The 26,619-nt window shown below is 43.5% G+C and overlaps 1 protein-coding gene across 1 annotated transcript in view; it reads right to left on the bottom strand.

Moving 5' to 3' along the window:
- The window catches only part of CLSTN1 (calsyntenin 1), a gene marked incomplete at its 3' end in the record, with an annotated part of 32,630 nt that extends 22,100 nt beyond the window's left edge, over nucleotides 1-10,530 (bottom strand). Inside the window, exons 1-2 of the mRNA XM_079545365.1 lie at nucleotides 10,210-10,530; nucleotides 1,315-1,437 (exon numbers count right to left, since the gene is read on the bottom strand). Of these exons, the coding sequence (XP_079401491.1) occupies nucleotides 1,315-1,437; nucleotides 10,210-10,279 (193 nt within the window). The 5' untranslated portion in view covers nucleotides 10,280-10,530. The remainder of the gene's footprint in view (nucleotides 1-1,314; nucleotides 1,438-10,209) is intronic.
- Nucleotides 10,531-26,619: the final 16,089 nt, after the last annotated feature.

The raw sequence follows: 26,619 nt of genomic DNA, 5'->3' as shown, positions 1-26,619 counted from the left end.
CAGAATTTTGTAAGAGAACTGCTGGCTGTCAGCCCTATGTCAAAAGTGAAAAGTTAGCATACGTTTGGCAAATGGCTTTTGCATCATCTCCTATATGCTTTGTTTGAGGAGAAGAAAGCCTCCAAACAGCTCTAAACCACTGAGGTATACAGGAGATAGAAGACCTGGATTCATCATTTTCAAGCAAACAACACTATCTGTGCTTCAGTGCTCTGATCTGAATCAGAAAAAAACAAAGCAAAAGGAATGATGTTTCATCTGCATCATTCAAGCTGCAAATCTCAGTCCAGAGATGCTCTGCTCATGTAGCTGAACAGCACCTACAAGAAAAGACCTCTTCAACTCTACTCCACTAATCTAACAAGAGATTGTAAGATTATGAACAGTCAGCTTACTTCTACATCTCCTCAGGCAGTATTAAGCCAGTACCAGTGAAAAACTCCATTACCAGAGAAGATACTGAAGATACTGCGCAGAGCAGCAAGACGAGCTCAAACCCACTTACACAACATTCAGGCTCTTCCCAGATGCAGGAACCTGCTTCCATTTAGGAAAACTTCAAAAGAGCCGAGCTTCCCTCCACAATTCCTCCCAGAATTAAACAGAGGTCAGATTTCCAGCACTGTCTCATAGCTAAAGGAACCTCAGCCATAAGACACATTACATCATTAAATAAGTCTCAAGCTCCACATTTCTGAAATTAAAAAAAAAAAAGTGCTGAGAATAATGTTCTCTTGTGTCACCTCTGCTCTCTGACACTGACCAAGCTGTGAAATATCAGTGATTCTTTGAGTAGAAGAGGTTTTCCTCTTCTTCACATTTTCTAAAATTCCAAAATGCTACACAAACTTATCACAGAAGGCCTGAATTTTAACAGAAACTTCCAAAAAAGTTCAAATGCTGCAGAAAGGAAATGCAATCTTAATTCTACTAATGTCTTCTCAGTCTATTAAGACGAATGCTCTAGGAGAACTCAAAACTGTTTGGAATGAGAAGGAAATGTGCATTTCACAACTCCAAACAATGCTGCGAAATGTGGAATCTGGAGGACTGAAGAAAAGGTTAGATGCTATGCAAAGGAATTCAGAAAAAGTAACACACATGCAATTGAAAGAGTATCTGCAATATGCACTATTCTCCACTTGGGTATATGAATATGGCTGTAAATATCAAATAAAACCATGGTCCATGCATGGGTGTTTCCTAGGATCTATAAGCTACAAACATGACACTGCTGTTAGGGAAAATACGCAGTATTTGCCATCAAGACAGCATTCCCACTTCTTAAAAAATAAAACTAGATAATTTATTTACCTGCAAAACGCAGAGGTGCATCTTTGTCCAGGGCTATTAAAGGGGGGTCCAAGAGAACTGTGTTGTCATTTTCTGTGATTATCCCATGATACGTCGTTTCAATCCATGGCTTATGCTTGTTAACTGAAAGGGGGAAAAAAATAATCCACGTTAGCATTTTTGAAACCAAGGACTTCTAAAACAAACTCCTTATAACACTGCCTTCATTTCTGTTTTCTGAATCTGAAGCAGTATTTTACTAAATTCAAACATCTGAGACAAAATCCTGGCCAGGTACCTTCAGAAGAGCCCACAGTCCCTGTAGGCTTCCCAAAAGTAACTCAGATCTAAATTAGTTCCTTTTAAATATGCTGGGATTTAAGATGGCCCTGAAGTGCAATTCAAAACCCTTTTAACAGCGATGGGGAGCTGCTCTCAGCAGTGCCAAACATCACACCAGAAAAAGCCATATTCAGCAGCAGACAAGACAAGACTGGCCAACAGGAGACACCAGGGGGCTGCTGAAACTCTGCTTCCCTCCAGCCTGGAAAACTTGGCATCTGGTTGGTGGATTATTCTTCAGAGAACAGGAACTAATAGTCAACACTTTGCATGGTTTCAGCATTTTTTTGAGTGTGTGTTTATTACTATTATTACTAAGAGAGCAGACAGAGATCAAAAGGAGAGCTGCAGGAACTCTGCTGAAGCTGTGGAGCTATGTCAGTGCAAGGAAACTACAGGAGAGGCTACAGAAAAGGGCAAGGCGGAATTACAGCACTTCCATATCTGTGCTGCAGAGGTGCAAAGCAGATGATCCGTGCCCCTCTGCTTTTGCAGGACTTGCACCTTAGTTTTCTTTAATCTAGCATACAATTAATGCAGATTGCAAACATCTGCATGGGACCATAACCTCAGGCCCATTTTGATATCTTAAAGGATGCCCTGAAATCTGAGCAGCACCCAACCTGCTGTATCACCTATTTAGCTTGAGGAGACAGTGAAGCTCCTCCCAAGCGCTGCCTATAGAAGCATTCTTCAGATCTGCACACAACAATCTGTAAAGCAATGGCCAGAGTGTGTTTAAGACAACAGGTCTTCCTCTGCTGTTAGCCTTCTTTATCAGCTTGTAAAATGTTTTTGCAGAACATCGTGAAAGATATGAGACAAAATCATACGTTACCTACCAGGTCCGCAGCTCCTATGCAACAACCCATGAGAGAAAGCCTTTGTTATTAATTATCTTTACAAAACACTTGCTAAATACAGCGCATAGAAACAGGGCATGTGGTTATCAACTACCTTCTCCTGACATCTGAATATATTCTTTTTGGTCTGGTTCTCTTCATGCTGAGTTCCCACATGCACCAGTTCTACCAGTTCTGTTTTGGGCAATGCGTATTTGTCACTTCATAAAACCTCTCAGGCTATCATGCACTCTTCTTGCTTACTGACTTAATACTATTTCCCCCCAGATCTAATTCTGGAAGGCTCTAGAAAACACTCACTTGGAGGCCAAAACCATGCCAGCATCAGCAGATGAGAATAGATAAGAAAAGCCTTGTTTTTTGTATGTTAGAACATCTAACATGTCATTACTGATATCATCCAGATTTTGGTCTTTATGAGATACAATACTTACAACCTCTAAAATAAGAGCCTGTGCAATCACAACCAAGTCTGCATGACAGAAAGTACACTGCTGTGCAGTTCAGCCCTGCTGCCTCACCCTGCAGAATTACACAAGTGGACTGTCAAAGTGGCAGAGACACAATGCTAACCTAGACACCGCAGTGCATTCAAGATGCCTGTCATGCACTTACCCTGAGAAATTTAAAGAAAGAGAGATAAAAGGACGCTGAGATGATTAAACATAGATGCAGGGAACTCATGCAGGAAACCATAACGTTCTCTCGATCCACTTTCATCTGCCATCTTTTTCTGGTTAGCAGCTACAAACTGATGGAGAGTAAAACCTCTTCATACACAACGATGCAGCAAGAGAGAATTTGCAGTGAACTACTTTAACACAAAGAGTGTTTAATTACTGCCTTGTGGTTTTACTCAATATGGCAGCACTATCTTTATTGCCTCTACGCGCTCACACGGGCACGATTTCAAGATTCAGCACAGCACACATCCAGCTCAAAGTCAGCTCACCCAGAAGCACACTGCAGCACCCTCCAAGGAACGTGGTGTTTTAAACCAAACTTCTTCCCATTCAAAGGGTCCAACACATCATTCTGCCCTGGGTGGGAAGGCACCCATGTCTGTTACAGTGTAAGTCTCTCACTGAAGCACACCTCCTCATCCAAACCTGCTCTAAAACAAAAGTGCTTTGCTCATACAGCTCTGGCAGTCAGAAACACGACGAGGATGCAGCTGTGTATTTCTGTTGTTGGCGTAGCTCTGGCTGTTATTACCTAGCTGAACATCTCATATGACTGAGTTCTCTTCTGCTCATCTTCACCTTCTCAAGACCTAGCACAAAAATACCAGCACAGATCTCTGTCAGGAAAAAAAAAAAAAAAAAAAAAAAAAAAAAGGCATCTCCATTCTAATGCTTCTAAAGATAGATAATATACATTTTTTAAAGCCTTGACAAAACTTCTCCTAATTTAGCAAGCGACCATAAATCCCATTACGGTCGGATAGGGAGTTCTACAAAAGCTTAAAGTACCATAACCACATATGAACACAATTATGATGAGTATGCTAAGCATCTGCAAAGCCTAGTGAACCTTCAAACAGGCCCAGTTAAAAGCAAAGTCATGTCATTTTATTGTGCTGCAGACAATCAAATCATAAAGCTTAAACCCCTTTGTGTTTAGGAAGGCTAAAACGTCGCTGGATTTTAAAGCATAAAGCTTAAATCCCTCTGTGTTTATGAAGGCTAAACATCACAGGATTTTAAATCACACACTGAACTAATTGCTGAATATCCAGGAAAGGCCCCTTATCTGCACTTGTGATCTCCTGACTCCAGCACAACCACACAGTGTAAGAAATTCTCAAGCTAGCATTTGAAAGATGAGGCCAAGCTTATGAGTAATTCATTAATGCTTCTCTTGAAACAACTGCAGAATTGAAGCAAGAACGATTCTGAAGTCAGTTGGCTTCAACAGTGTTAAATGCTGGACTGACAACTACCCTCTCACTTTTTTTTTTTCCTCTGAAAACATTACAAAACTCCTGAAATCTGCAGAGAAAGTTGTCCACAGCCACACTGTTAACCTCAAACTGAAACACTCAGTCTGTTCCAAGCTTGACACTTAGTGCCCTGAGCTGTTAATCTCCTGCCATGTAAGTGGGATAAACTACGCTGCTTCCCTTGAAATACAATATTCACACTATTTGTGAGTGCCTCCATTGGAATCTGCTGTAAATCCCAACCAGCACTGAATGCAGTCAAGTGGAGGAAGCCTCCTGGCACATCACGGCAAGCTGCCTTCTACTTAGCGGTCAGTGACCAAATCTCTTTCAGAACAGACAGCCTACCTCCTTTTCCCCAGCAGCAAATTGAGCAGCACATCTCACGTTAGAGCTTTTATTGCTGCCAGACAAAGGCAGAACCTGCATCTGCAAGGTGAGCACGAGCAGCACGGCCAACTTAGACCTGAAGATAATTTGCTGTTAAGCTAGAGGAGGAAAGAGAAAGAATACCATTCTTGAACCTGGTGTTTTTAAATACCATTCACTCCAAGGGAATGCACTCGGTTTCTCATGATACCAAAGAGACCAACTTCCACCAATATCAACTATCAACTAATATCAACAACTCCTGGCTGTTCTCACAAAGGAGATGTTTCTTAAAGGAAGGATGCTCCCCCAGCAGCTGGCTGATGCTACAGAACTCAATCCATCAGATCAATTAGCAGCATTTTCTCCTGCTGCTTATAATTAACGAACGCAAATTTATGTGTTGATAAGACAATGGAGTTCAGGGCTAGCCTGGAAATTTCAGGCAAAAGTTCCTGTCTTAAACTAACCAAATGAATTCAGTTCTACTATTTGAATGCAAACATATTCAATGTACTTCTCCAAGTCTCTTCAGAGGCCTTCAGTTATCTCCTTATAAGTGGTCAAAAGCTCATTTGACGTAAGTGGGATCTGGCATCTACGTAACTGCAGATTTAGAGGCACCTCAACCAAAAAGAACTGCAGCTGACAGTCCTTGTTTTTTCTACTGGATAATTATTTCAAGTATATGGTGCTGCTTAGGCATGCTATATAACTTCAGAATCAGATCAAGATGATGTCAAAACAAATTTGTGTGAATTAACTGATAAAACACGTTTGAACAAACTCAGTAATAACTATTAGAGTTAGACAGCGACATCTACATCCACTCTCATCATCTGGTGACAGTGGATAAACTTAAAACATTTGCTTTTAAAATCCAGCTCACTTCATGAAAATTCCAGAAGCGCATAAGAAGAGAAAGATATTCTGTCAATTCAGATGAATTGCCCTCAGTGAACTGAGTAAGCAGTCCTTGATTCCTGCCCTGAAGGGCTGACAAAAATCTTGATTACTGAGCATCTTCTGCACAACTGCCTGCCTCCTGGTGCAAGAGAATACAAGCATGCCTTTCAGAGACAATGAAACCTCCACAGGCCTTACCTTGAATATGCATCAGTCAGTACTGCTCTGATGAAACTGCAAGTAACATCAGTAAGAGAACAGGGTTGTATAGTAGGTAACCAGAGGAAAAAACAGCTCTGCCAGGGAGAAAGGGATGTAGAAAGGAAAACATACTTTCTCCACCCTGAAAGCAAAGTTTAAAGGGTGTAGCATGGTCTGATTGCGGTGTGTTCTGTTCCTGCCTAGTGTCACCAGCCTGCAAGTCACAGCTGTGCCTCCATTTTCTATCAGAAAAGGATGAGGATTAACCTTGCATATAAACAACTTGAAATACATCAGTGATAATGAAAAGATTTCTTTCTTTAAGTAGGTCTTATCACAGCTAGAATTTTACCAAAACTCATCTCGCAGTCACATATAAACAATGGGATAAAACTGAACACGAGTGCAGCTAAACCACAAATCTATAGCATGGGTTTGAAAGACAAACTACAATTTCTGTTCCTGGGACATAAAAGCTGTAGGCTATAACTGCGGGATGCACTGTGGTTGGGAAAGGGCAGGGATGGGCACTCACTGACATTAACCTCTAAGATTCTCAGCTGAAGGAAAAGCAAGGGGTGGGAATTCATCCCACAATTCCAGATCTCTGTCTCAGCTCCTTACAAGGAGCCCTTGTGATTTATGCTCTGGGGGCTGAACTGTCACACATTGGGTGCATGAGGTAACTAACCTTTATAAATTATCAGTGCTTATGGCTGAAATCCACACAATTAACAATAATCCTCCAAGCACTACATTCATAACCAAGGGCTCTAAGAACAGAAAACATTAGCCTCTAACCATAACCGTTACTTTAATGCCATGTTCTCTTAAATGTTGCCAGTTACAGTGCAGGAACAGAAAGCACTTTCTGTGGTCGTATTTTCCAACTTCACTCCTTGAAAGGTAATCTTATTTACCAATAATAAACATCACCTCAGTACAGCCTGCACTTCTGGCTCTACTTGTCCACTCCTTTTAGCAGCAACTTGTTTTCAATCTGAATACAAAGCGAGCGAGATGAGGCCTAATACTCCAAACAAAGGACAGAAGGACAGATCTTCCAAGGCACTGAGGCTTCCAATAATCCATTCTTAAGGCTCCTAAGGAGGTTTAGTTCCTATCGAAGCCAATGGGAGTCAAGCAGCATGAGTCAAAGGAACCAGGAGTGCAAAACAAGATGCAAGACCAGGCTTCCCACTTACTGAACTCACTCGTGTTTCAAGATATCACTTCTGTCTTTGACAATAATGATAATGCAACAAGATGGATGCTCCTTAATATCACAAACAATATTTCATACAGACGTCTCTGAATACAACTTAATAGAATGAGAGATAAGGGTCAGAAAAACTATGTAAGTGCTTTTGTTCAGAAAAGTCAATGACTACTTAAGCTTTTTTCCTACCCTGCAAAACAGCTTCAGAGCTACAAGCCACCGAGCTATTAGATATTTACATCTCCACAGTACAAAGGGCTGTTTTAACCCAAATACCAGAATTCTAACAATCTTTTTGGGATGAGGTGATCACATTATGCTGTCCTGAGGCCTGGCCTGGGTTTAACGTCAGGCCTGCTAACTTCCATGAGAAACAGAAGACCTGGAGCCTAGCTTCTGTCCTTCTCTAAATAGACAGATGGATCTTTCCAGTGATCTGAAAAAGGTGGTTTAAAGTCTACAAAAACATGGAGATCTCAAAGCAAAGCCATAACTAAGAGTCTGGCCAGGTTTCTATTGATAAATTTTCCTGATAACTTGGCAGACAGCACAGCTTGCAGCCCAACGATCTGGGAGAAGACAACTGGCACACCAGCATTCCAAACACGCAGTACATTACGCTAGCTCAGAACACCACATCTCCTCCATTCCAATTTCCATAGCAGAGTTATGTTTTATACATAATATGAGCAAAGAAACAGATGAATTTTCCTGCTCGTTACTTGATCCAAACAGATGATTATCTGCCATGCCCTTCTAAGAACCATGCATCATATGAAGGTTTAGCATTGGTTACTTCTGCCTCTTCTCAGTGTTTTTTTGACTTAAAAAAAGCTTAGGGGGGGAAAAAACCAACATCCTCCCCAGCTGTCTCTTCATTATGCTTTTGTGTATTCTTACCTTTCCCTCCCTCTAAAATGGAGAAGGAAACCTCCCCACCAGCCCCACATTACACAGGCTGTTACCGTGCCAAAGAAACATCTGCAGTAAAGCAGCGGTAGCAACAATGTGGTTTGTGGTTTGGATTTAAGACTTTCATAGCACCAAGTAACTTCCTGAAAAAAAAAAAAAAGTCATAACATAGCAAAGCTTCCTTGAGATACTGTTACTTTGATTAATAAATACTCTGCCTAAATGACCGTAAGGCAGATGGGGTCCAAGCAGCACAGAGGAATAATACTCGAACTGATCTCTAGCTATGGAAGAAGCAGACACATCAGAGGCACTGCCTTCTCCTCTGCACAGCCACACCACGCCAATTCTTATTCAGTTCTGTTGATAAATTACTCCACTTTGATAGAAAATACCTCAATGTCCTGCTAACTACTGCTTCAAACTACACTGAAATATTTGGGTCTACCAGATCAATTACCAGATGAATTCAGCTGAATTAAACGTTTTACATCAACTAGAAAGAAATATGCTTTAAAATTGGTTCACACCACTTAAAGCTCACACCTAACTTTTGTGCAAGATCACAATCCACCAAAAGCTGTTTCTGTTCCTTTCCTTTATCACAAAAGGAAATGGTTTTCATCGCTTTGCTCTACCCACAGGAATACACAGGACTCGAGAATGAAACCCACCACTCTGATCCAGTATTTCTACTCCATTTCTGCTTGTTACCAGGCCAAGCACAACTCTCTTTCTACCATGCAAAATAAATCTGAATTCTCTCATTTCCAAGGACTTTTAAGATTATAAATAGAGGGAGCTCTGCTTGAAGGAAATGGAACTGACAATACAGCACAAAACTGGAAGCTTACTATAAATGCTTCCAAACAAACATTTCTCCTAACAACAGGGAAACGAAAGCAAGAAGCCCTAGCAGCTCTCCCTCACGTAAGTATTCTCCAGAGTTCTGTTGCCATTAGACAGAGCTTCACATAACACTTCTTACAGACCTACCAAAACATCACAGAATGAAGGCAATGGTGTGCACCGGGCCAAATCTGGGCTCATTGGGTAACTCAGGTTTGTGTGATGGAGTTTAACAATACAAGACACGCAGAGCAGCCCTGGGTGAACTGCAGAAGGGCCAATGCCCAGCACTGCTCCCTTAACTCATCCTTCACCTTTAGGTACATCGAGATTTCTTCGGAGCAGTTTCTGAGCTTGGTTTTTCAAATGGTGGCAAAGCCCATTAATGCAATGCCATGTTTCCACAACGGGGTGGTAATAAATAAATAAATAAATAACGATCTGTCTCTAAGAAGAGCGGCGAATAAACAGGCTGTACTTAAAGAGATGTTGTGCGGGTTAATTATGGCCACATTTACACAGCTGGCAGCCTCCTTCATTACAGGAACAGCTTCTCGATCCTCCGCGGGGAAACTGCAGCAAGATGCATCCCTAGCGACTTGTCTTTAACACCAAGAACTTCCCCTCCATCCACTCGCAAGCCATTTTAAAGCCAGCCACGCTCCTAATCTGCATTCAAACCAAACGCCGGCTCTCAGCTCCGCCACACGATCGGGCGGTCCCGGGATAACCTTCAGGTGCGCGAGCGGCGCGCAGCCCTGCAATGCGTATCTGCGGCTCCGCTTCGCCGCGCCGATCGATGGCCGCGAGGCCACCGCCAACGACCTCGGGCCGGCCGCTATTGCCCACCGCCGCGCAGCGTGCTTTACGTAAGCCTCAAGGTTGGGCTCCGCGGGGGCTCAAGCCAGAACCCCGGCACGGCTTCAAACCGACGCCTTCCAAAAGCTCTGAGAGAGAGAGAGAGCGAGCGATGCTCGCAGCAAGGCACGACCCCGGCACGGGACGGGCGCGCCGCTTCACCTTCCCCGCAACAAGTGCCGATCTCAGCCCGGGCTGCTGCTGAGGCGGCGTTACGTAAGGGCCCGGCCCGCCAGCACCGAACGACCTCCGGGCTGCGGGCGCGCAGGTGAACCCCGCCGCCGCCCCTCCGTCACGGCGCCGCAGGTGCGGCCCCCCCCAGCGGGGCTCGTCCCACGCGAAGGGCGCGAAGGACACTGCGCTCCCCCCGCCTCCCTCAGCCCCGCAGCCCGCACCCTTCGCCCTCCCCTTCCCCGCGGTGCGGCGCAGCCTCGCCCGCCAGCGGCTCTGTTTACCTCGAGCGGCCGCGGCTCCTCCGCAGAGCAGCGCGGCCAGCAGCAGCAGGCGGCGGGCGGGGAGCGGCATGGCAGCGCGGAGAGGTGAGGGGCAGCGCGCAGCCCCGGCTGCGGGGAGGCTGCGGCGCCCCCGCTGGTCCGGGCTCCGCTCTGCGTGCGCCGGGCGGAGGGCTCCGCTCGGCCCCGAGGAGGAGGAGGAGGAGGAAGGGGAGGGAGGAGAAGCGCTGCGCTACCCCGCTCCGCTCGGCTTTTCTCTCCTCCCCTCCCCTCCCGCCCGCCCTCGCTGCTGCGCGGCGCCCCGCGAGCGGCACCTAAAATGGCGGCCGCTCCCCCCCCCCGCGCCGCGCGCCGTTACCAAGCGGAGGGAGCGAACCAACGGCGCGGGCGGGGGGCGCGGGAGAAGCCATGTGAGGGCGGGGGAGGGGCGGGAGGAGCCCCGCCGGGCGCGACGGGGACGCGGGCGCAGCTGGGGGCGAGGCGATGGGTTTTTTGCGCAGCTGAGGAGGTGGCTGGTTGTCCGCAGCCGAGCTGAGCACGGACTGGCGAGAAGAACACCGCTGCGGCAAGAGTTAAAGCCCCGATGGAGCCATTTAACTATGCTGTTAGTGCTCTTCTTGCACCAAAAAAAATTAAAAAAAAAAAAAAAAAAAAAGCTGAGGTTTCACTAACCCAAACCAGCGAGGGCAGCAGAGGGGCACGGAGCAACCTGCAGGCACCTGCTGGACCCAGTCCCGCACCCTGCTGGGATGCACAGCTACCACCGGCAGCAGCTCCGCCTGAACGCTCCGCACTGTGGGAAACCCTCCATGCCACACTTCTGCCAAGGGCTGCAAAGTTCTGACTGGGAAAATCTGCAAGTGCAACCAAAAAATATCAGTGAAGAGGAATAAATCACATCAAACCCGTGCTGTAATAGAAAAGCTCTTGGCGTTCCGGTCAAGGGTTGCAATTAGAAGGTGCTTAATGAGAAGAAGAAATGCCATAGTCAGAGTTTTGAGGGAGAAAATGCACCCAAGGCGTTTTATACTTAGATAGGGCTGCTCGTGTTTCGTACCTATTAGCCATTCCACTCCCACAGGGAAATAAAAATAAAATCCAGAACATTCAAGATCCCAGAGATGAGGTGTGTATTCTAAAGCACTGTAACTTCAATATCAAGACACTGTTTGCAGCAAGAGGTCAAACTGGCAAGATGATACTTTTGGATATTCCAGAGGCTGCTCTGCTCCCACCAAGGCTTTTCCATCCATAAACCAGCCAACCTTACGTAAATTTGCCAGCACGATGATGTGCAGAGAAGAGGAATTTCAAGAGAAATACATCATGGTCCACTACAACAAATGGTGCTCCAGTTTCCATCCTGTGCTATGGAACCATTCCCTCACCAAGCAACCAAGCAGTCACGTTCGTTCCATTGACTGCATGCTGTAAGGCCACCTGCTCAGCAGCAGCTAAGACATTTTCTTTTTTTGAAGGTAAAGCCTCAGTCTAAACCCCCTTGGTTTCTCAGCCTAACATATGCTGGATGGCAGATCGTGTCAGAAGAAGCCTGTAGCCCATCTGTTGCCAGATAGCTGAGTCCTTACATTCTGCCAACGCAGCTTCAGCTGACAGCATGCTACATCATCTAATTTTCTTTTGTATGAAGAGTAGAAGGGCTGTCCAGCTCAGCACGACTCTCTCACTGACTTAATGCATGGAAAGCCACCCCATGAGTACGGATCTGCAAAGCGAGAGGTTAAGGTGATTGCCATTGGTGTAAGCATGATCTAAACAATCTTTTGCATAAGTATTCACTTTGAGTTAGGAGTATAATGGAGTTTGAATACCAATAAAAAGGTATCTGAAGAGGGCTTGGAAATCAGTGGCCAACTGGCATGCAAGTATATACAAACCCATAATTGAACACAGTTTCTGCAAAATAATACATTTTTACCTTTAAACTGCAGATCAGCCCAAGTTCATTCATCTTGGCAGGGAAAGAACAGAATTTGTCCCATAGTCCACTCAGTATAACACATTAACATAGGGAAGAACGCTCCACATTTAGAATCACAAAGGTTGGGAAAGATTATCAAGAGCATCCAGCACAACCCCAGCCCATCTCCATCCCCTCCATCCCTCAGCACCATGCAGTTACCCTTCTGAAAACCTCCAGGGACCTCTGACCACAGTGAGAAGGGACTTCGGTGTTACCATCCTGAGTCATCTGAATGATTCCAAAGAAAAGAGGCATTGTTAAGACAAGAAATGCTGTGTCCAGGTTAAGCTTCATTTATCGCACGGTGACACTGTCAGCTCAGAGAAATTCATCAGCTGAATCAGTCATGACGAAACTGGGCAAATTCCAAGGCAGGAGAAGGCATTGATTGCATCTTCCTCTGAGCAAAACTCCTCCGAAGCAGCTGTGACTAAGGCACTGATTCAGTAAAGCCAACAGGCCATATTTTAAGCTCAGCTAGATGATTTTGCTTGGCTAGATGACTAACTGGTTTGAACTGGCACGTCAGTGGTTGTGGAACTGGTGATATGGGAGCACTGCATCCGCAGCAGAGAAGAGAAATTAAAAGCGATCCGTGTCACCATGGATGTTCCACTGGCACTTAATCCAGAAGCGCAGCAAATAAAATATGCTCTCAATGCCTTTCATATAACAGAACTGGATTTAAATTGCCCAACGTGAAGCTATGCACCAGTCCTATTTGCTGTTAAACAGCCACTATGCTGCTTGCCAGAGGTAGCTGCCTTCCACAAGCTGCCAGAGATTCTCACTTGCTCTGAAATGCCACATGCCATTATTTCAAAGAAACTCGCAGCACCAACTTCAGCACCTTCATTTTTACCATTTATCTCCCTCCTACTCTCCGACCTGTTTCTCGAGCTCAAAAAACACATTGATTTTGATTTTATTAGTAAGCAACAAAACTGGAACAAATGGCTCCTGGCAGAACATGCTTTCTGTTACAGCTGAAAAACTATCAGACTGATGCCCTTGAAATGCACAGTGTGACTAATGCCCAGCTTGCAAGGACCCAGGGGGACACATTTATTGCACTTTTCAGAATGGAGCTGAGCAGCCAGAAATGAAAAGATAAGGTGATAGGTAAAGATGAATGTGGTAGCCTGCTTGCTGCTCAAAGGAAGACAGTGCATGTTATACATAGAAAGGGATGTGAGGCACATTGAATGAAGTAACCAGCAAATCTGTGTCTGATTGTTACATCTCAGGCTCATAATTGATTTTGAATGCACTCAGAATGTGCGCTGTATCTAGATAGCAACTCTGGACCCTTGTTCCAAAGGAGAGCTGAGGGGAAAGGGTTCAGGCTTCAAATAGTCTGGAAGTGGGTTGAGAAAATGGTCTGGTCTTTATTTAAAGAGAATACAACTGGCCTTGGTTTTGATATTTGTCTCAGTCCATCAATTAATGTATGCATATTAGCTTACCTCCCAAATGTGATTGCTTTTAAAGAGAAGTCAAACCCAGAATCCAGCTGCATCTCATCTACAGAGCATTTGCTTTATCACAGCTGCCCTGAAACCAGTGCTGAAAGGAGACCAATTGCCATAGAGACTATGCTGTAAAGTAATTAAGCTCATGATAGAGTTGCATGCACAGCCAAGCAAAATATTACATGAAGACAACAGAGCAGTTTCTGAGAAGCTGTATTTCAGCTCCACTCCAGGTTCCTCCACTCCCACCTACATCTTTTCTAGCCTTGCTATCCCTAAATACACAGAGTTGCAATCTTCTCAACATAAAGAGGCATTAAAGCATTTTTAAATTTGGTGGATGATAATTTTGTCTTTTTTAATGCTTTGGAACCTGAGTGTATGTATTAGAGGGGAAAGAATTAGGGGACTGGTTTCCCTGCACTTGAGCGTTTCCAGAAGTGCTTTGATCATGTGTGAGAATTGATTTAGGCGATGCAAATGAAGGCCCTGGCAATCTGAAGCAGCAAATCTTCTCCCCTGACATTTCTGAACATTCAGAGCATTCTCAACAAGCCACTGAAGTATGGGTTTATCAGAGAGACAAAAAGAAAATGGAATAAGCAAAGAAGCACTGCTTCCTCAACAAAAGCACCGGCATTAGTAATCCTTCCACCTTGTTCATTACTTTTTTCCCATTCAGAATTACCTCCTCCTGCAAAATATGCTTCCAGAAGCATGAAAGCAATGAAGATGCAAGTCTTTCTGCTGTAAGAGATAGGCTGCATATTCTGCAACAGGATGATAATATTTTGCAACTCATTAGCACCTACCATCCTAGGATCTCCAAGCATTTTATAAGCGTTAATTAATGCACTCTCATGAGGCTTCTGAGGAGCAGAAAGGCAGGTGTCTGTGATGACAGGTGCGTTGCAGCAGAGTAAGGCCATTTCTAGCTTTTCCATTTGCATTTTTAGGAAAGCAGAAAGGCTGTAACACCCTGAAACACCTTGAACCATGTGCACAAACAAGACTTTAGATAAAAAAACAAACAGACTTAGGGACCTCAGGAAAATTGAGGTGTAATAAAAAAAGGTTTGTCATTCCATCTGGTACCACAATAGCTATCGTAAGCTGGAGGAGATGAATCAGAGTGGAGCCTGAATGAAATGGGACTGATTCCTTATAAGATTGATTTCCTTATTCCAAGGAGCACTGGGGCCTCCTAAATCCCCGAAATCACTGCAGCCTCCAAACAGCATTCAATCAATTATTTATAAAGCTCAGTAAGACACTGCTGAAGACAAAGAGGGAGAGAGTACAGCAAGAGAAACGGGCAGCAGAAAAGTGATTGTGCTAATCACCCACTAACACAATAAAAGAAGAATTAAAGTCAGGTATACTCCAGACAAGCCATTCCAGAATGCATGTCCATGGAAAACAAAGACTCCTGTGGCTCTGTGCTGCCATACTGTGCAAACCTGTTCTGAAGAGCAGCACAGCAAGCCTTGGCCATGTTAACAACTGCTTTAACTTCCTCTTTTATGCATGGAACTGAACAAGTGACTTATGTTGTGTTAAAAAAAACAACAGAAAAAGCAGCCTTGGGTTGCCTTTCAAGTTCTGTCCTAAATTCTCCCATTGGGTCATGGACTGATCCTTTCCTTACATATTTATCTGAAAACATAATGGAGTCACATACAGCACATAAAATAATGGATAGATAAACTTACATCTGTAGAAATACTTCCAATGTTTGCACCAAATAGGGTGACAACGTTTAAAACATTCAGCATGCAATTTAATTTCATATTTAGGATCATGGTACTCATTGGACTTGTGGTCACACAATGACGTTTCCTCTTCTCTCTGCTTGCTTTGCTGTGAGGAAGAGCAGAGCTACGAGCATTAGCACTGCCATCCCTGAGAGCCATACAGGAATGTAAAGGCATTCTCTGAATTCATTACTGTGCCCCACAATATGATTCTGTCTTTGTGAGAGCAAGAAAATGGATGTTAATTTATTCCTCACTGCTAATTTGAAAAGGAGCACAAACACAAGAGTTCCATTGCAGAGACTTCTACCAAGGGTATAGTTTAGGTCCAATTATGTGCTATTAGTACATTTGCTCTTTGTTCCTTTGGCATATTAATTACATGTCTGGTATTTTGGTAATTAACACATTTATGCTCTTTATTTTCCCCTTCGGTTAGACAATATTCTTGCATTTTATTTAGATAAGTAATTTTATGTAGGTAAAAGGAGCCAAATTACTACATATTAGTGAAATCTAGCAATAGGTTTTTAAGAGAGCTTTACAGAGAAGGTTCAGCAGTGCTCTTCAGCAAGAAGAAAAGCAGATGCTCTCCTGTTGGGCTGCAGTCTCAAAGGCTTCTAAAGGGAAACCAAATTACAAGCCTCCAGTTGTACAAGCAGCACTATAATCACTGCTGCAGCAGCAGGGCTGTGCGGATGGGACCAGCACTTCCACACACTGCTCTATCTGCAGTGTTATCATGGCCCACTGTTAGCAAGATCTCTCATCTCCCACTGACAGCCATTAAAATCAATGACATTTCAGAACAAGAGAGAAAAGTTAACACAAAGAGTCAGCCAAGATGGTTTACAATTTACAAATGAACACTCAGCAGGGAGGATGTTCCCAGGAAGCATTCAGGAACAAAAAATGCTCGCTTACCACCGTAGGACAACAGAGTGAGTAGCTTCCTTTGACTAAATTAAATAGTTACAGGTGTACTCCACAAACACCTACAAGAGATTTCTTTCCATTAAGACTAATTCCTTTCTGCATGTGCTTGTTTGGAGAAGGAGGAAAAGGACGATCAAAATATTCTGTATTCCTGCAACAGGCAGAAAATTAATAGCATACTGTCTGGCATCATCCCTCCTCCCCAGGTCCCCCGGGTCCAGATCTCCAGTGCAGGAAGCAGAGGTGTCACCCAGCAGAATGAATGTCACTCATTCATTCCCAGAGACAGCAGCGGACATTCACTATTTACTGTTATCTGGGGCAAGTCTTACCAAAAAGGAAATCTGAGGATTGTTTATAATGGCAAAATGCCTCAAACCGTGCCTGCTTCCACTACTGTTTTTATTTCATCTTTTTTTTTTTTCTTTTTTTTTTTTTTCCTTTTCTTTTCCCTCCCCGATTGTACTGCATTGCCTTCGAGTCCCTTGGGGAAGAAGAGAAATAAAACCTCAGTAGGCAAGCATCAGTGTCGAAAAAGCTTGCTCTGCCTTTCCTGAAAACACCATCTGGAATACTTTTTATTTTGAAGGTTGACTAGTAGACCAAAATTATCTACAAGGGCTCTCTGAAGGACTGCTGTCATCATTATCTCCTATACAGACCAAAAAAGAACCCAGCACCACCAGAACCACCCCAAGCTGATTTCAGTACCCAACTGTACCAACCCCATTCAGACAGCTCTTGCTGTATATATGCACAGAAGGAAGGTTTGAGAAGGGAGACAGGGCTGCTGTGCTGTTCCTTACAGTACCACTGACTGATTCTACCCACAGACAAGTCCTTTAATCTCCCTATGCCTCATTTATCCTCTCAATTTAATGCCAGTTGCCTATTCCACATGGATGTAGCAAGACTTCATTAACAAACGTTTGTAAAGTACTTTAAGATCCTAGGACAAAAGCCTCTCTAGAAATTGTGTGTTATTTTCATTAAGGCAGCATTTATCAACTCTCTGCCATTAAATGACCGTACATATCTCAAACCACCAGTCCCATTTCCAAAGCAATCTTGGGATGCACAAGAACTGATATTTTAAACACGCTACTCTGTACAGGTATTCAGAATTAAGAATATTATGCAAGATCGATGTTACTGAGGAGGTCTTCTGAGACAGAGTTCTAGTTGCCATCTTTTCCACATCACATTTGCTTTTTATAAACAAAAAAAAAAAACCCAGCCAAAATGTGCCATTATTTGTCTTGCAGTTGGTTTCAAGCAAACTGTTGCTCATGACATGAACTCCCCGTTCAAATTCATCTTATCTGGCAAAACCAGTCTATGGGTCTGAGTCTTCCAAAGTCCCAGAGCATTTCACACACTGATATATTAAAGGCTCACGAACCTCTGCAGGGCACCGTGAGTACCTTCACTGTCTAGTTGCTGAAGAAAATAATTCATTAAGTTCCTGTGCATCAGTCAGAAAAAGCAACTGGACTACAATTAAGAATTGATATCCCAATTTCTGAGCTCATGTTTTAAGCCACATGAACGACCTCTGTTGCTTTAAAAAGTGCTTTTCAAAACTACCTGGTCCAGGAGGAAAACCTCCTCTTGCTTGCTACTTTTTTTCTAAAATTCCAGTGCCCAAAGCATCTTCCCAGCAGCCTTGGCTATTTACAGTCTCATCAGATAAGAGTGCAGCTAAATCCTTTGTCCTTTCACATATTTACTTTGATTCTGACACATACCACTTGTGACCCTTCCTCGCAGTAAGCCCCTGCCCTCCTGGCCTTCACTCTAATTGCAGATTTGCTAATCACGTTTTGATCACCCACCCCTCTAATCACTAACCACAGAGCCAGGCCCACTGTCAGCGAAGAAGAGCATAACACATAAACGCCATGCTTGTGTTGTCGTCCTTATGGAAGGGATCAGAGGATTAAGAGGAACAGTCAACCCTGATTAATGCTGCTGAGTGGGTGAGAGCTCTTTGCCAATGGCAGGGGCTGATTGCCTCCCCGTGGGGAGCTCCCAGGCAGACAGTCTCCCTGCAAGGACACGTCTGTCTGCTGGTTTTAATGCTCGCTGTGCTCTGCAACAGAAAGGAGGTTAAGCGCTGACCCTGTCTCTCTAAGTGGCAAACTGTCCTGGGGTGGAAAGGCTTTTGAAAGCAGTGGAATACTGTTCTGGGAACAACTGAAGATCAGCACAGGTTTGTATCTATTACTGAGTCAGCCCTCCACCAGCAGGAAGACTTCACTGAATTCTGCTCAGTGGCTTTTCCACAGGCTGAACATGAATCACCAAGGCACTGCCTCACCTTAAAAGGGAGCCAGCAAGGAGCTGTATTGTTTTAGCAAAGCACAAAACAAACATAGAGAGCTAAGAGCCAGCAGAGCCAACATCACTGCGGTCTGTACTCAGCACTAAGGTAAGGATGTCCCCCCGCCCCCATCCAACCTAATAAACGTAAGCGAATCTGAGTGATTTACAATAATTACCCCATCCCAACATGCTCTGCTTTAATGTATCTGTCAGACTGTTAACTCCATGTTTTCCTCACATCAGTGGTAGAAAACTTTCCTAGAAAGCTCTGTTGTCCTGGTTACCTGTGCACTTCTGCAGAACCCATTTCTGCTGGACCCAACCCAGTCGGAAGGGCCATTCTTCCTATCACCTAGACCTCCATTCAGCAGTCATTCATTTCCATTCCACCTGTAGTTTTCCACATTTTAGGATTTTCCTTGTTTTCATTATGGACAATGAGCCTTCTTATCTTTTCCTCTTCTGGTTTAGCCACTATTCTGTACCAGTCAGAAGCTGAACAAGCAGAGCAGTGCATTGTATTCTGCCAAGGAAGCTGGGGGGGGGGGGGGGGAGCTTTAAACCCCCTGCTGTGGGAAGCCACAGCAATACAGAGCTTTGCATTGCATTTTAACAACACAAGTTCTGCCACGTTTACTGCCAGTTCTGTGATACATTACCCACCGAATGCAAGTAAAAAGCTTATGAGAGGAGACAGGCATATCATCCTGTCTGAAGCTCAGCTTACACAGGCACCTTCCTGCAGTGTGAGGAGCAGCCTCTGGGAATGGCTGGAGTCTGCGCAGCATGAAAATGCAACTCAGGATAGGTCAAATATATATACTGACCTGGCTAAAAAGTGAGTGCCTGCTGTTCACCAATTTCAGTAGGAGGTATATGATGGCAGCTACACTTCCAGAGGCTCTGCAACAGCTGAAGAGTTCTCACAAGTTCTCTCATGAAGCAGCATGCATGGATCTACTCTTTCTGCCTGAGTAAACAGTAAAAATAAAAAAAAAGGAGGTAGCATCTTCTCTACTCACCAAAGCCATGATTTATGTACAAGATTATCAGATGGCATCCTAACCCTGATGGAGCAGCTCAGATTAGAGATTTGGGTCATTTTCTAAAATAATGTCACTAGTAACCAGTGAGACATCCCAGAGGGAAAAGATACTTGAGCAATGAAGGGAAAAGAAAAACGGAATATCTGTAGAATAGCTATTTTTTCAATGAAAGGCACACAAAGCCACACATCATACGCTAGATATGCACAAAAGAGCTCAGCATTAGAACATTTTCATACCCTTTTCCCTCAAGCATCTCTGCTCCCTTTGCTGCCCAACTCTCGTTCTGCCTGACAGCTCCTTAATCACAGTATCTCTTTCACATGCATAGGGTATTATTTAACCTGCAGCACAGAGGAAAATGCATGTATAACCTACTGTTTTTTTCCCTTTAATCTCTCTCTTTTTCCCCTTGCTGCTCCCCTTCTCTTTTCAGTAGCTTGGAGAAAGAATGGTATTAACAATCTTCATAAAGATTAATTCAGGTCCAGACAGGAACCAAGTCTGCACTCTGTTGAGATAGGAGACTAAAGAAAGAAAACACATGATCTCTTTTTTCTACCCAGGTGGCAGAAAACATTATTCATCAGATCACAAAGGCAGCATAGCATCTCCTGCAAGAATGTCAGAACGTGTCATTTCATTTTAGAACATCCCTAAGTGATATCTATCTAATCATACTTGCATTTGAGATAGCTTCGTGGCTTTGCTCTACAGCAACCAGACACAGTTGAATTTAATGCTCCATCTGCCCAAGCTGAATTCAAGGTGTTGACTTTAAGCTGTAAGCTCTACCAGGTCGAGGACCATGCTATGTCAAAGACCTCCTTCTCTGTGATCCATTTCACCGCTACTTAAGCTGAGGCGCTTTTGCTGACAAATTCTCTATTTAAATCTCTAAGGACACAAGAAAGGACGTGGAAGGACACACACTATGAATCTCCACATACATAGCAGTGCTACCCTGCTAACTGGATTATTTACTAGAGCAGGTGTGTGAGCTCTGCTCACGTTGGTGTCTGTAAACGTTCAGACAGCCTTTCCTGCTTGTTACCAGCATGCAGTCCCCATCCAAACACTTCTCAGCTAGTTAAATCTTGCCCTCTTCTGACAATGATCAGGTAGCTGTACCAGCCAGGATGATAATGTCCAAATGCCCCCTTCAGCTTCAAATGATCGTGACTTCAAGGTCGGGGCCAGAACAGAACAAAAGGCTCTGTACCCATCCGGTACCAGCAGCTGAGCGTGCTGCAGAACCAGCATGCAGCACGGATATTTTAGAGGACTGGGAAACCTGGAGCTGCTGGGGAGGCAAGTCAAAAGCTTAAGATTCTGTCCACTTTAATTACCATCTTTCTCCAGGCTCAAAGCAGCTTATGAGAAGACAACAGTGACAGAGAATCCTCCTTTTATGCTTCCACCTACAGAAATTCATCCATTCCTGACCTGCCTCTATCTTCCTCCTCGCACACATCAGAGATTTAGTAGAATCTTGCCAATAGAAAAGACATCAAACAGAGCACAGATGATTTTGTGAACTGTTTTACTTGACTAGCTGTGATCAGGCACCCGCTTCCAGCATGAACTCCGGACATGGATTAGGAAAAATGTAGTTATGTCAGCCTGCTCCAGCCACTTGAGGTACACGACAAAAGACTGCAGGACGATGCTTGGCCACCACTGTCCATTCCAATCACGTCCGATGCGATTTCCATTGTGCCCTCAATTAGGAGGTCACACATGAAGCTGAAAATGGATTACAGTGCATAGTTCATAGCCAGACAAGCTTCTATGTCACTGCATGATCAAATAACTTCATGCATTCTCCTGTCTTATGGGATAAATGTAAGCATACAATAACATGCAAACAAAAGCAACTGGTGAGCACAGCTGTAGAGTCGCATTTTAATTCTGGGGCATCTCTACAGTACTGAGGACTGAATTGTCTTTTTCTGACCCTGTTGGGCCTGCTGCATTTTTAACTCCACCAGAGTAACCAAGGTAAAAAAATTACAGAAGTGGAGATGCATTAGTTCAGGGTTGGAGTTGGTAGTGAAGTTGTAAAACACAGCCTCAGAGTTGGCTTTCTGCATTTTACAGGTGAGCATTTAGTAGCAAGGAGAATCAACCTGGAATAAGACAGCAAAAAGCTCGGTGCACGTAACTATCTCATGCTGATACACGAGGCAATTTGTGAGCAAGCCAAGCTAAAAAGATTCAAAAAACCAACAAAAAAAAGCCAACAAAACCAACTTTCTTCCAAAGTAAACAAATCCCCGAATTGAAGTGCTTCAGGCTACAAAGGAAGCTAGCCAGGTTGTTTATAACATTCTGCAGGAATTCTGCTTAGGGCAAGTCAGCTGCTAACTAAATGAAAGCAGAGCTCAGAAGACAGAGTAGGTGATATCTTTTCTGTCTTTGTATGCACCTGCTATAGTCTGACAGCAAACAGATCCAAGCTCCTCTCTTACCACGGTGAGCAATAACAGCGCTCGCTGTATGCAGCACATCCACATTTGTAAATGTGAAAAGCATCAGCAACAAAAGGAAGGTGAAGGAAAATTGAGCTGCAAGATGTCTGCTTGGACACACCATACTTATACAGCAAGTCTAAAGCAGGCCTGGAAGAACCTCAACAATGCAGTGACCTATTCACTACAGCTTGAAAGTTACAGATACGTAGGATAAAGATTTGCAGGATGCAGCACTAAACTGATTTTGTTGCACCACAGATTGCAAGGAAAAAAAAAACTGTCCAGCAAATACTTGCCAGCACTGTGTCTGTGTGACTCATGGTTACCAAAATTTGACTCATTATGATGTATTTATGCTGGATGTGGCTCTGGGCAGCCTGGTCTGGTGGTTGGTGACCATGCACATGGCAGGGGGGTTGAAACGAGAAGATCGCTGAGGTCCTTTTCAACCCTGGCCATTCTGTGAGTCTATGATTTAAAAGCTGGTTTCACATGAGACCATTTACACTGTAAGAGTTTACCAAATAATGGAGCCTGGCATGCTGACAGGATCCTTAATACTTCTCTGCAGCAGAAGGAAGGTGAACTTAAAACACTGACTTGAAAAATACGTTTTACAATAATTTTGTATTTCCTGTTTATACTTTGAACAGGGAAGAACTTCCCCTGCACACAACACACACCTCTGGCTACAGCACTGAACAACAAATGTGTCCAATTGAATTGTGATGTTGAACAGGCTGATGCTCGGGCAAGGTGCAGATCACATTGCTGTCAGTTGATCTGAAAATCAACAACATGAAGCAAAAGTTCCACCAAGGCAGCAACTATGCAATTCTGCAGTGGTCCTGGTACTCTCCTAGCTAAAATAACTGCAGTTTTTAAAAAGCTTCTTAAAAGATTTGTATTAACAACTGAGCTTTGGAATACTTTGTTACTGATCAAGAACAGTGAGATAAAGGTGTTTCCTTCTGTAGAAACTGAATATAATTGAAGATTTATTAAACTTTCAGAGATTGCTCTTAGTGCACTGCTGGTTTCTGCTGCTGCCAGCTCTGCCACACAGTCCTTCAGGGGCAAGAGACCAAAAAAGCCCAAGGACTGATCTTAAAATAACCTACACCACAGATTGCCCTCCTTGCTCAGGCATTCAGTACATCTTCTATAAAATAATTTCTAATACAAATTCATTGGAATCAAAGCTTTCAACTTTTGCCCTTTCCCTTCCCCCCATTTTCCCAGTATATTACAAGAACACTGATAACTCCAAACATAACACTGCTCTGTTCTTATAACAGAATTCTCAAGAGCTACAGAAATTTATCCTACATATGACCCTGAAGCCTTATTGAGGATGATCTTGGCTATGTGTGACGGGGGTCTTTGAATTTCATGGGCCATTTAATCTTTAGCCTTCACCAGAACTATTTAGGCTGCTGGTGAATTAGAAATACTGACCTTATGAAACTGAAACAGATTTAAGGGTTAAGCATTCAAAACTTTCACACAGGCAAGAGAAGGTAACAACTTACATTGACTACTTACCTGATGGAAACATCTAAATCTTAATTAATTCATGGTCCAGACTCTTTCAGACAACAGCTCCTTCCCAAGTGTTGCTACGCCACCAGCTCATGTCCTGCTACTCCCGGGTTTATTGCAGGACCTGGGAGAATCAATCTAAAGGCTTGTGTGAATGGCAAGGAGCCTCATTTTCCTTTACAATGAGCAGTGCTCACAGACACGGTGACCTTTACTGACAATTACAGCAATTGCTGCCCATCTGGAGAGCGATGAGAGGGGAATCCGATTCAGCTCTAAATCTTTCCCTCAAGTTTTGGAAAACACAGTGTGTGGAAAGGCAGATTATAAGCCTGTTAAGATAAGTCGAACAGCACATTTGGAACATCTGAAGGAACAAGTCATCCCAAGAAGACATCCAAAAGGACGTGTGCTTTTTGAGCTGAATGCTTTAAGCACAATTTGGTTGGAAGCTGAACTGCACAGACTTTTGTATTTATAGATACCTTTCTCTGTAGGTCTGTGCTAACCTCTGACCTGTACAGCGCTGCATTTCTGCCCTCTATCAATAACAGTTGGCCTAGGAAGGCAGAAGCAAAAGGTAAAGATGGAGAAATTTGTATGTGCAATAAACAAGTCAGCTGAGCTGCTGTACTCTGTGCAGGTTCCTCTCCCTTCCAATTAATCCAGGCTCTGCAGCGTTAATAGGCGTATAGCTTTCATAGCAGGAAGATAAATAATTAGACATATATTTCAAGGGGAATATCAGGAAGCCGTTTTTTTTCCACTACTTTCTCCCTGATTTATGTAGCAATCCTTTATTATAAACATTCTGGAACTGATTTCAAGGTAAGAAATCATTTGTCAGGAGCCAAAGAGCACACAGGTAACAAAGGCAGCACAAATATTCTCAAGAGACCAGATTTCTTCCAGGTTCTGGATGCCAAAGCACACTGTTACACAACATGCTGACATTTCTCAACACGTTACTCATAATCCAAGACTGGAGTCTACACAGAAGTCCTCCACAGAGGTGAAGCAAACATTCACCATTTAATTGGTCAGCAGTATAAGAAATGGGTAAGAAACAAGAGAAGCTATTAAAATCTGTATTTTTTCCCCCCAGCAGATACACCTTCAGTGAAAAGATTAAACCACAGAAACACTTCACCTTTCTCCTTGAAAAGATTCAACAGCTCAGAAGTGACACAGATACACAGGGAGGAAGCAGTTAGCTTGACAGTGACAGGCCACCACAACCCAGCCCACTCCTACCACCCAGATCAGAACTAATCACAGCCCCTTACATTAACCCTTTATGGCCTGCCCAGGTTACAATAAAATTGAGATTAAAGTACCTCTTAGGCAATCAAGTCAAGATGTAAAGAATCATTTGGACTTGTTCCTGGTTTACTTTAATGAAATCATTTCTTATTCAGCCCCAGCAAACAAGGGGTAAAGAGAAACTTCCACATTGAACCTTATGAAGCTGTAACAGAATCAGAAGGATCTTCTTTCATAAATAGATGTACACTTGTTCTCATTACATATTTATTTGCTCAAATGAATTCCCTCCTCATGCTCACAAGTCCATTCTTCCTTTTGCACGCATTCTATGGTTTCTTTCAAGCTCTTCCCCCCACTGTGAGACCACAACAGCATCCTGTTGTCAGAATTTCTTGCCATGAAAAAGAGTCACGTTGTCACAGATTCCAGAGCTGTTACTCCAAATAATTAACCACCACATGAAAAGAGCCAGCAACAGGTGAATGAATGGATTTCTGCTTTAATAGGTTTTCAAACATCTTAAAATCAGTGCAACCCATGGGAAAATCTGGAAGTATTGTACAAATGACCTGCACACACCAGAGGAAATGAAGTGCTAGGTTTTAGGCAGCAGTGCTTGGAATTTTAGGCTTCTGATAGTCTATGTGCAGATTCCTGAACAGTCAATGCACTAATTTCACTGCAGGTTTTTAAGTTTGTAAATGCATCTGTGTGTGTCTGAAGGCCCTGCAACTACTAAATAGTAAACCTGAGTGTCACTTGTCACTCACCATTGGACAGCTTAATGCAGTGCTGCTGCCTCTTGCACCAGTGCCTAGAGAAAAATGCTATTATCCAGGATCCAGATAATTTCCATCTCACCAAACTGTCTCAGGGAGCCAAACCACATATAATTTTTCAAGTGACTAGGAACTTAGTTTATTAAAGCCCAGTGAAAGTTGGCTATAAGTTAACGATCATTAATTTTCCCTTGTATGAGAGCTAGTCTCGTGCAGCAATTAAAAAGTTAAAGTGGAACTATCTGCTGTATTTTAAACAAGTTCACATATTCTCTATACAAATTTGGCAAATTCACGTCACAGCCATAGATCTCATTCTTGCAATTCCTGCAAAATACCCACAGCTCCTCTGTCAGAAGCAAAGAGTGAAGCCACCTGAACAACCAGATTAACCAGGAGTTCACAGCACAGCCCACACAGAAGCACAGAATGGCTGGTGATCTCCATGTTCCAGCTGAAACAGGTAGGCTTACTGAACTAAACACACTTTCAACACATGCTCCCAAAAGAGCTCGAGGCCACAGAGCAGATGAGTATGGAAAAACTGATGGCATCAGAAACACTGCAGACAAGAGGGAAGGAAAAACATGATTTCAAAGCCGATCAAAAACAAACAAAAACAAACAAGCAAGCATGTATACATGTCTAGATGTAATAAATATTGCAAAGCACATTTGTCTTTTTCCCCAAGTCAGTAAGGATAAAGTAACAGCCAACGCACCAAAACATCAGCCTTCTGCAATGAAAATGTTGATGTCAGCAAAACACCTGCAAGCCAACTGAAGATAAAGCATTTGCATTGTCACCAACCACAACTTGCTTCCAGTTCTACGCC

This window comes from Tetrao urogallus (assembly GCF_951394365.1).
Source record: "Tetrao urogallus genome assembly, chromosome: 21".
NCBI lineage: Eukaryota > Metazoa > Chordata > Aves > Galliformes > Phasianidae > Tetrao > Tetrao urogallus.
The sequence above is the reverse complement of the archived record's forward strand: the minus strand, read 5'-3'. Positions and strand labels throughout refer to the sequence as shown.